This window comes from Octopus bimaculoides, chromosome 10 (assembly GCF_001194135.2).
Source record: "Octopus bimaculoides isolate UCB-OBI-ISO-001 chromosome 10, ASM119413v2, whole genome shotgun sequence".
Lineage (NCBI taxonomy): Eukaryota > Metazoa > Mollusca > Cephalopoda > Octopoda > Octopodidae > Octopus > Octopus bimaculoides.
The window spans coordinates 30,613,834-30,624,834 of NC_068990.1; the positions used below are offsets into that span (position 1 = coordinate 30,613,834).

Genomic DNA, 11,001 nt, shown 5'->3' on the forward strand with positions numbered 1-11,001 from the left:
CAAGTAAATAGCACAAAGCATTTTGTCAGACACCAACAATTCAGATGCTCCACTGCCCTATAATAATAATAATAATAATAATAATAATAATAATAATAACAGTAGTAGTAGGAGGAGGAGGGGGGAGGGGGAGGAACAGCAGCAGCAGCAATAGTGATAGCATTAAAAGAGGATGCGATGTTAGTGCGAAGGAAGGCAAAAGCGCTGATGAGCAGCCGTAAAGTAAAAGATAGGAAATATATTAGGAAATAAATACTGATAATAATAATGATCATGGCAATGCTTATCATGATGATAATGATGATGATAATAATAATAATAATAATAATAATAATCAACATCAAGATATTTTATACTGTGCAACGTCTTAAATAACAATCATAATAATCTCTGCACTATTGGTACTAGGCCTGAAATTTTGAGGAGGGAGTCTAGTCGATTACATCAACCTCAGTACGCAACTGGTACTTATTTTATCGATCTTGAAAGGACTGCAGTAAAATTTGAACTTCAAACATAAAGACAGATGAAATGCTGCTAAGCATTTTGCCCTGCATGCCAACGATTCTGCCCACTTTCTGCCTTTCCTGAAAACAATAATGATGACGATGATGATGATGACTTCTAACACAGACACAAGGTCACTAATTTGGGGGGGAGGGAACACTAAATTATATCAAAGCTAGTAATTGGATGGTGCTTATTTCACTGACCTAAAAGAATGGAAAACAAAGTCAACTCGAGCAGGGACTGAACTTGAAAACATAAAGGAATACAACCCAATATCTCACTGGATCGAGTCTGCAACCCATTCCCAAAGCCAGCAAGTTCGGAGGGAGAGGGCAAATCAATTACATTGATCCCCAGTGTTTCACTGGTACTTATTTTATTGACCCCCAAAAGGATGAAAGGCAAAGTCGACCATGGCAGCATTTGAACTCAGAACATGAAGACACACAAAATACTGTTAAGCATTTCGCCCAGCGTGCTAACGATTCTGCCAGTTTGCCACCTTAATTAATAATAATAATAATAATAATAATAATAATAATAATAATGATGATAATCCTTTCTACTATAGGCACAAGGCCTGAAATTTGGTGGAAGAGAGATGTGTTGATTACATTGACCCTCAGTGTTTCACTGGTACTTATTTTATCAACCTCAAAAGGATGAAAGGTAAAGTTGAACTCGGTCGAATTTGAACTCAGAATGTTAGGACAGACGAAATGCACATCATGTAAACAATTCAGCTAACTCACTGCCTTAATGATGATGATGATTATTTCTCACATAACTGAAAGTTAAAAAGATGAAAAGCAAAGCTAGCAACATTGCAATTTGAACTTAAAACATAAAGTGATGCTAAATACAGTGAGGTAAGCACTGACAAGCACACAACCATTCCTGTTGGTATAACTACATACAATGTGGAATTTTGCCCTTCAAATTTTCATAACAATAAAGGTGTGTTTTTTTTCTTTTTGATTGGCCTCAAGGCCCTGAATTTTAGCAGATGGCAAACTAGGATTTTTGTAACATTCATGAAGACATTAGGAGCATAAATAAAATGAAACAGCTTATAGCCAGGAATCAAAAGTTGGATTGTCAACTTGACAATATTTGCTATAATAAAAATAATTTCTTAGTGAGACACAAAACCAGGAATTTTGGGAGGTGGGTGGGGAGAGTAGTTAATTCTATCAAACCCCCAACCATGACCGATGCGTGACTGCTACATATTTCATTGACATTGGGGAGGATGAAAGCAAAACTAATCGCAGCAGGATTTGATACCTGAACATAAAGAGCCACAACACACAAAAAAGCATTCTTACCCAGTTCTCTAATAATTCTGCCAATCCTAGAAGATAAGGATCTCTTATATTGAACAGTGTCACAAATATGTGAAGGGGTGAATTACACACCAGTGTATGCCTGGTACTTATTTTCTTGACCCTAAAGAAAAGTCAACCCTGGCAGAAACTGAACTCAGAACAAAGACATAACATGCCAAATACCATAAAGATTTAGCCTGACAAACAACTCTCTCAGCCATTTCCGCTACACTTTCTTAATAATAATAATCCTTTCTACTGAAGGCACAAGGCCTCAGATTGGTGGGGAGGGGACTAGTCGATTACATTGACCCCAGTGTTTCACTGGTAATTAATTTATTGTCCCCAAAAGGATGAAAAGCAAAGTCAACCTTGGCGGAATTTGAACTCAGAATGTTATGGCAGATGAAATACTGCTAAGCATTTCGCCCAGCGTGCTAACGACTCTGCCAGCTCACCGCCTTAAAAATAATAATAATAATAATAATAATGAAGTGATATGAGAGGTATAAAGAAAATAGCAAAGTATCAGACCCTAGCCAGAGACTATGGAAAGTGGGGGTAAAATGTATCCCAGTAGTTATAGGTGCATTAGTAAATATTCCTAACGATTTCAACAGACGGATAGAGAAATAGGCATCACACCTACTTTAGTGCAACTCCAGAAAACAGTGTTATTAGGGACAACTAGGAAGGTTCTTGGCATCCAAGGTTACTTGTAGTCCAGTGTTAGGTATTTTTTCCAACAGTTTAATCTGTCGTGTGTAAATGAAATAATAATAATAATAAATTTCTAACTTAAGCAGAAGATCACAAATTCCAATTTGGAGTGGTGCATGGGAGTTGATTAAATTGACTCTAGTACTTGACTAAGACTTAATTTATCAAACCCTGAGAGATGAACTGCAAAGTCAACCCCTTACAAGATTTGAATTCAAAAGAAGGGACTTAACTAGATAACTGCCAGGAGTATTGTTTGTTGTCCTACTGTTTCTGCCAATCAATACCCTCAATAATAATAATAATAATAATAATAATAATAATAATAATAATAATAATAATAATAATAATTGTTTCTGATTTAGGCACAAGCCAGCAGTTTTGAAGGGAGGGAGACTAGTCAGTTATATCAAACCCAATCGATATAATCAGCTGGTACTTTATTTCATCGACCTTGGAGGAAAGAAAGGCAAAGTTGACTCCAGTGGGATTTGAACTCAGAGCATAGAGAATCGGAAAAAAATACATTTTATCCAACACTCTAACAATTCTACCAGCTTGCCACCTTTGCCTAAAATAATAATAATAATAATAATAATAATGATTGTTATTATTATTAGTAGTAGTATTATAATCAGATTCCATATTTCTATCTGGATTCGGTACAGCATCTCTTTGTAAAGACATCAACAAGTTGTTGTTGTTGTTGTTGTTAAGTGGAGACACAGTAGTCCCATCATAATAGCAATGTTTAAATGTTGCCAAACCATTCTTATAGGACATCCGAATGAACAAGGTTGGTTTTCTTGACAACGTGCATCTCAATATTCATGATAGAAACAAGGAAAATACTGATGTTAACTGTTCAAATCAGAAACAAAACAAATAATATTGATAATAATAATTTCTAATAAAGGCACAAGGCCAGCAACTTCATAAGTACCAGTATTTAACTGGTACTTATTTTATCAACCCCGAAAGAATGAAAAGCAAAGTCAACCTTGGTGGAATTTGAACTCCAAACATCATCAAGATGGATGAAATCCCACTAAGCATTTTGCCCAGCATTTCAACAATTCTGCCAGCCTGCCGCCTTTATAATAATAATAATAATAATAATAATAATAATAATAATAATAATAATAATAATAATAATAATAATCCTTTCTACTATAGACACAAGACTTGAAATTTTGTGGGAAGGGGGCTAGTCGATTACATCAACCCCAGTGCATAACTGGTACTTATTGATCCTGAGAGGATGAAAGGCAAAGTCAACCTTGGCGGAATTTGAACCCAGAACGTAAAAATAGACAAAATTCCGTGAAACATTTTGCCCAGCATGCTAACGATTCTGCCAGTTTGCCGCCTCAATAATAATAATAATAATAATAACAATAATAATAATAATAATAATAAAAATAATAATAACAATAATAGGTCATGCTTATCCACCCTTTCGCATGTACCATAATTGGTGTTGAAGAAAAGACATCAAGTCGTTAAAAAAAAAAAAAGATTGTTACTTTGGTACATGATATCTCTGGAAAGTTGCTATGGTGACAGTCATTGGAAAAAAAGAAACATGTTCAGTAAAATGGTAATGATGTTAATGATAATTGATAATGACTGATGGTGATGATGATGACAATGCTGATGAAAATGATAACAATGATGATGTGTTGTGTGGTGTGAGGGACAATTCCAAATGATTCATTGTTCAGCTGTAAAATTTGTACAAACTAAGGCAAGGGAAAAAATATGTCGTGGTTTATATTTGAAAATTATCTACGATAGATTATTGGTTGTTGAGATTGTTCTTGTTGTAACCTTGCAGCCAAATCTTGTAAGAAAATGGTGAGGGCGGATTTCTGAGTGTGATTTGACAGAAAGGTTAGAATTTCTTTGTTTTTTTTTTTTCTTTTGAAATGTTGTAAAGACTAAAAACATCCACAATGGGTCAATCTGTGGCAAGGAGTTTATCAACCCAAAATGGTACAAAGACCCATTTAAATGGTTTAATCAATTTTTTTTTCTTTTTCTTTTTCTTCAATACAACCATCTGGCTTTAACTTGGTTTAAAATTCTTTGGTTTGTTTGGGCAAGACAGTTTTCCACCCCTTGCTGCTTGGTGTGTGTGTGTGTGTGTGTGTGTGTGTGAGCACATTGTTGCTCTTTCTGCTGATAAAATTGTTGCTGCTGTTCCTGTTTTTGTTGTTACATATTGTTGAAGAAGTAGATGTTGAAGATGGCTTTCGTTCGCTACTTGGTTGCTGTTTGCTATTATGGTGAGCAACTCTGAAAAATTGAGCTGGTTAAAAAAAAGAGTTTGTTAGCCTCACATCGGGCCTGATCAGCAGACCTATTAATTATGTTAAAGCCAAAGGCATTCCAGCCATGACCATCTCACAGTTTTTGCTTCAGACACAGAATATCTAGGAGTGGGTAGAATAGGAGTTTACATATTTCTTCCAACCATTTTTTGGCAAATGCCATTATTGTTTTTTTCCATTTCCTTCTTGTTTGTAGTTGTCTTTTTTGTTGTTGTTGTTGTTGTAGAGCCAGCAAGCATCCAGCAGAGCAGGAACCAACTGCACACCAATTCGGTGAGGAAGGGGGAGCAGCAAATCGGTGTATGATGTGATGCTAGCTTTATAGAGACAAAGCTGCTTACTCTCCATTGATGATACATGGTAAAAGAAAAACAGAAATATTACCCCTAAAAAAACATCCAAATAGCCCTTAAATCTTGAAGTCCTCCCTTAGAGCCATATTTGTCAATGTCTTCTTGATGCGTAGAGCTGTAAGGCGAGCAGCAGCACTGTGGTACCAGCATTCTTTCATCAGTCGAGCCATGTGACTGGCAGTCTGTGAATAAAAATAGAGGAAAATAGAATTAAAATAACAAAGAAAGACTTAGTTAATTGACCATTTGGCATTCAGATTGTTCCGTTAAATGTAATGCTTATTTATTCAGATTGCTTCAAATTAATCATGCATTACCTCATAGCTTTAAGATTTCAGTATGATTATTCATATTTAGAATGAAATTATAGGGTGGGTGTGAAAGTCCAGATCTGGCTTGTTTGAACATAAAACAAGTAGGATATTCAAGCCAGATATGACTAGTTTAAATCCTAAAGGGTTAAATAGTAACTAATTTAGCATAAAGATATGCTGGTGGTACTAATTATCTCTGAGGAACAGCCAATATATAGCAAAAAGTTTCTTCTGAGAGATTAATGATGAATATTAGTTTTCTTTCTATAAAGTCTCTTGGTTCACAGAGAAATCACTGAAGTCGTTCTGTCGGTTATTGCATCTAAGTCCACCTGGCAGATCCCATGCTTCTCCAGACTATAACCTTCTAAACATAGTTACAACATTACTTATTATGGTAATTTGTTAATATGGCCAGTTCTACTGAAGAAGATTCAGTATGGACATACAATCATCAAGTGGTAACATAAACAGTCCTCACCTCGTTTGTGTGCCATCTATTAGGTATGGTTGGGCGGAGTCGTTCAACACAAACCACTTTCCTCATGTCCTCAAGGGTTGGGTCCGATGGCACCATGTCATAGAATGGCAGCTCATATTCTTCATATGATGAATAATAATCTGAAAAACACAAATTTAAACAACAGTTTATCTTTTCTTTTTATCCATTCCTTGTTTCAATCATTAGACTGCAGCCATGCTAGCGTACCACCTTGAAGAATTTTAATCAAATAAATTGACCCCCGGTATTTATTTTTATGCCTGGTATTTATTTTATCACACTCTATTGCCAAACAGCTAAGTTATGTGGACGTAAACACATCAACATCAGTTGTCAAGCAGTGGTGGGGGACAAACTCAGACACACACAAACACATATACAACAGGCTTCTTTCAGTTTCCATCTACCAAATCCACTGACAGAGCTTTAGTCAGACCGAGGCTACAGCAGAAGACACATGTCCAAGGTTCTACACAGTGGGACTGAACCTAGAACCATGTGTTTGAGAAACAAGCTTCTTGCCACACAGCCACACCTGCACTTGTTCTCCATAAAATCAAATAAGAAGAACAAAATGGCTTTTGGGGAGAGGGGGAGAGTTTTGTATGGAAAAAGTAGTGATGGTGGTTGGATTTTCAATGTGAAAGTCAGTGTTGTTGTTGTTGTTGATTAGGCTTGGATCAGTCCTGATTGGACAGATCTATGATCAAAAATGTTTTACCTTGTGACCAACATGTCATTTTGTGTATGTTCACAACTGTAATGACCAATATGTCTTGAATGGTTTAAACTTTAGAAACTGAAGGGCAGCAAACATGAGCTTTCTCAGGGCCTTCAGGGTTGGAGAGAAAAAAAAGTAAGTGGGAGCATATCCTCAGGGCAGAGAACAGCTTCCAATGCTTGCAACAGGGTGACCTCTGCAAAGAGTATCCATGGGTCAGGTTAATAACATGAGTAGGCCTTGGATTAAGGGCAGGGGAGGGTGAATGTGTATGGCATTAAGTTTTGTAAACAACGACTTGTTCTAAACACTCTCATGATTTGACAAAGATTTAGCTATTATTTCTAGCAAGCTGAGTGGCTACATAGAGGACCGTTTGTGCTTTGTAGCTTTGGTTGAAATATCAATGGTGGTGGTGGTGGTGGTGGTGGAGGAGAATGTTGTATTCTGCAACACAGAGAAGGTTTGTATGAAGTTGTAGGTGAGAGTGTGTAGAGAGATTTATGATAATGCATCTAATAATGTGAGAGAAAGAGGAGGAGTGAAAGTGAATAGGGGGGGGAAAAGAGAGTGAGAGAGAGGGTGTTGCATTAATGGACAAACAGAAAAAGAGGGGAACTGAGAAGAAAGAGAAGAGGAGGTAAAGAAAGAAACAGAGAGTGGTGCAGAGAAAAAGAGAGAATGAGTAGGGGTGAGAGTGAGAGAAAGATAGAGAAAAGTTGAGAGAAGTGGAAAAAGATAAAGCAAGACTTGGTAGAGAGAGAGAGTGAGAAGGTGGGGGGGGTAAAAAAGAAGAGGTGGTCAGGAAGAGATTAATGTGAAGAATTTTCACAATACTTACTAAACCCATTGCACCGTCTTGCAGTTTCCCACAAAACCAAACCATAGGAATAAACATCAGCTCGTTTAAATGAATCAAATTGATTAACATTTATCGTTTCATCCAGCGCTTCTGGTGCCATATAACGCTTAGTTCCAACCCGTGTGTTGTGGGGTATATCAATCTTGTCGGTCTCTGAATCATGTCGCACAGCCAAACCTATCAGCAAGAAAGAAAATTTAAGGTACTTGTCATTGTGCATATGTGTGGTGGTGGTGGTGGTGGTGGTGGGCTCTTTACTGGAGTTGGCACCTCAAATCCAGTTACTTAAATTTCATAATCTCAATCGTGAGACTGGAAATGAAATGAAAGAAAATTCTACCTTAGTGGCACACTACCTTCATTTCTCCCTTAACTATTTCCCCCTCCTTCCTTCCTGTCTTATGACTTGATCTCACAATCCCACACACATCTTCCACTCACTTCGGGCTGTCTTTTAAGTAAACAATGCACAAAGTAAAATGGATGTAAAATGATGTATATCTACCAATATAACTATAATTATCACTGGAAAATACCCAAACGGATTCTATACATGGATATTTACTTTTGGAATGGAACTATACTCCAAGTACTTTTTCTTCTTTGTTTTTTCTTCTCCGCATCGCTCTCATTTCTTACTGCAAAATCTCCTCATACAGATTTAATAATCCTTAACTTCTACTATCACCGTCTCCGATGAAGGGATACATTGAATTTTCCCTGAAACAGTTGTAAGACATTCTACATAAAATATAAATTTATTTATGCCACTGGTCTCTTTATCTTATTCTTTATATATATATATATATATATATATATATATATATATATTCATTTATTTTACAATTGTTTTTTTTGTTTCATGCCAGCATGGGTTGGATGAATACAAATCATTAAGGCATTTATTTTACAGCCAGGTGCTCTTCCAATCATTAACCCCTCCCAGTTTTCCAAGGCAGTATCCTTTGTAGTGGTGATTCAAAAACCAAACTGCTCAGTAATTGCTCAGATGCCACAACCAAACCACAATAGTTTCACATGATTGGTTTATTAAGCAGCCAATCAGCATGAAGCTATTGTATGATTCAATCTAATTGAATCTCCTTCTTGTACTCTATAAAAGCTACTTTTGGCAATAATTAATCAAAGAGTGTTGAAAGGTGACTAAGCAATATGCATCTCCTCTCTTGCCAACAGATGCATTATTTTACAGCGAGATGCTCTTCCTATCACTAACCCCTCCCTGTTTTCCAAGGCAAGCAACCAAGAAGATGGGCTAAGACAACCCAAGAAGATGGCTAAGCCAGGTGGTGCAGACAAATGACCAGAAACCTCCATCACCATGAATATAGCACAATTGTTTCCAGTTATGTTGAACAAGCTGCATGTTGCCACACCAATAGCATGTTGTAAGCTCGGATAAATATCTCTCTCCCAGTCTGTAATTATTGTTGTTAACTGTAAAAGACCAATGCAATTTGTCTTATGTACAGCAATAAATTCTTCTGTTAAATGTCTGCAGATGTGGTTCAGTTACTTTTCATGCAGCCAAGAAGTATGCTTTCATTCATTAACTTAACCAGCTATTATAGCAGCATTGACGAAACATCAGATGACGTCTGATGACACAGGCTCCCAACAACCCCCAACAGGAATGAGGTGATGAAAGGGTTTATAATGACAAAGTTAATTTACTAAATTTTACATTATTTTCAAAACTGAGACAAAGGTAGTTTATGTCAACAGAAACATGGTAACAGAATGGTTAAAATTAATTTGTCAAGATAGCAATACTTACCTAAATCAGCAATACAACAGGTTATATTTCTTTTTACTAAAATATTCTTACTTTTTAAATCTCGATGGGCAATGGCAGGTTTACCTGGAAAATAAAACAATCCTTAATGATATCAAATGATTCAGGGAAACAATGTGCAATATAGATGAAAAAAAAAGCATCGGAGGGGCAATGCATACCCTGCGAGCAGATAAATTTTTTCACAAGTTATAGTATGGCTTACAATCTGTTGCTTACCCATGCTTTTTAAGTGAACTGAATTTCTTTTTTCCTTTAAGCATCACCATTTTAGGTATTTATACTCCGGTGAAATTAAGAAATTAACTTATAAATAAACAAAACCCTTGAATCCATCACTGTACACACACAGACACAAACAGTTGCATATCTACGTATGTACGCACACATGTATATACACATAGGTACACCATGATTTATACACACGCAGATGAGGGTCGATTCATATGAAAAAGACAGCGAACAAAATATGACCACTTGCTTATTGGGAAATTTGTAAGATTGATTTTAAAATTTTTTTTTTTTTTAAGTATCACCATTATAGGTATTTATACTCTGGTGAAATTAAGAAATCAAGTCATAAATAAATGAAACCCTCGAATCCATCACTGTACACACACACACACACACACACACACACACACACACAGTTGCATATCTATGTATGTATTTATGTATATATATATACGCACACGTATAAGGGAAGAATGCATTGGCTAATTTAGTGTTAGGTAGACTGTGGCTAAAACAAAAATGGAAGGGTCATGGTTGGAATGCCTCTGATTATAGGTCTGTTCAATCAGGGCTGACTTGGAGATCGACAATAATACTTCTAATATGTAAATGTCTAAATTTAGAAAAAAAATGTTTTTTAATTTCATTTAGAATATCCTATGACTGGTGGATAGCAGAATCAGAAGAGTGTATCCAAACACCTTGTGGTATTTGCTTAGGTCCCGTTAATACATTCTGGCCCACTTTGCCTTTTGTCTTTCCAATAAAATATGTTTCTGACTAAAATAAATACCAGCAGTACTCCAGCATGGTCACAGTCCAATGATTGCTTCCAGTAAAAACAAAATAAAATAATATATATGCTGGAATGGAAAAAATATCTCTATTTCAGAGTTAAAGTTTTCAAATAGGACGGTTGTTGTTTAGCTCTGGTAAAAAAACAAAAACGGGCTAATGGCTGGATGAGTTGCTCAAAGAATTGACGGATCTTTTTTAAAACGAGGGCCACATTTTTCATTAATGTTTTACGTAGTGTTTTTGGTACCAAAAGACTTTCAAACTTCGTATACTTATCTATTTTGTGTTATAGAACAGAAAAATATTTTTGTATTCGAATTTATTTCATGTAAAAAATTGTCTTATTTCGATAATTTCAACCAATCACTGACGTCCATTCAGCCGATATACATTAAGTGCCGACTACATAAACAAACGATTCTTTGTTTTATTTGCTTTTTTCATTTTAAATTTGCTTTAACCCTAACCCTAACCCTAGGGTTAGGGTTAGGGTTAGAGTTAGGGTTAGGG

The 11,001-nt window shown here is 36.0% G+C and overlaps 1 protein-coding gene across 1 annotated transcript in view; it reads right to left on the reverse strand.

The window, feature by feature from the left end:
* Nucleotides 1–336: 336 nt before the first annotated feature.
* LOC106868204 (activin receptor type-1) overlaps nt 337–11,001 on the reverse strand; it is a 48,898-nt gene continuing 38,233 nt past the window's right edge. The window contains exons 6-9 of the mRNA XM_014913366.2: nt 9,442–9,525; nt 7,623–7,820; nt 6,040–6,179; nt 337–5,426 (exon numbers count right to left, since the gene is read on the reverse strand). Of these exons, the coding sequence (XP_014768852.1) occupies nt 5,301–5,426; nt 6,040–6,179; nt 7,623–7,820; nt 9,442–9,525 (548 nt within the window). The 3' untranslated portion in view covers nt 337–5,300. The remainder of the gene's footprint in view (nt 5,427–6,039; nt 6,180–7,622; nt 7,821–9,441; nt 9,526–11,001) is intronic.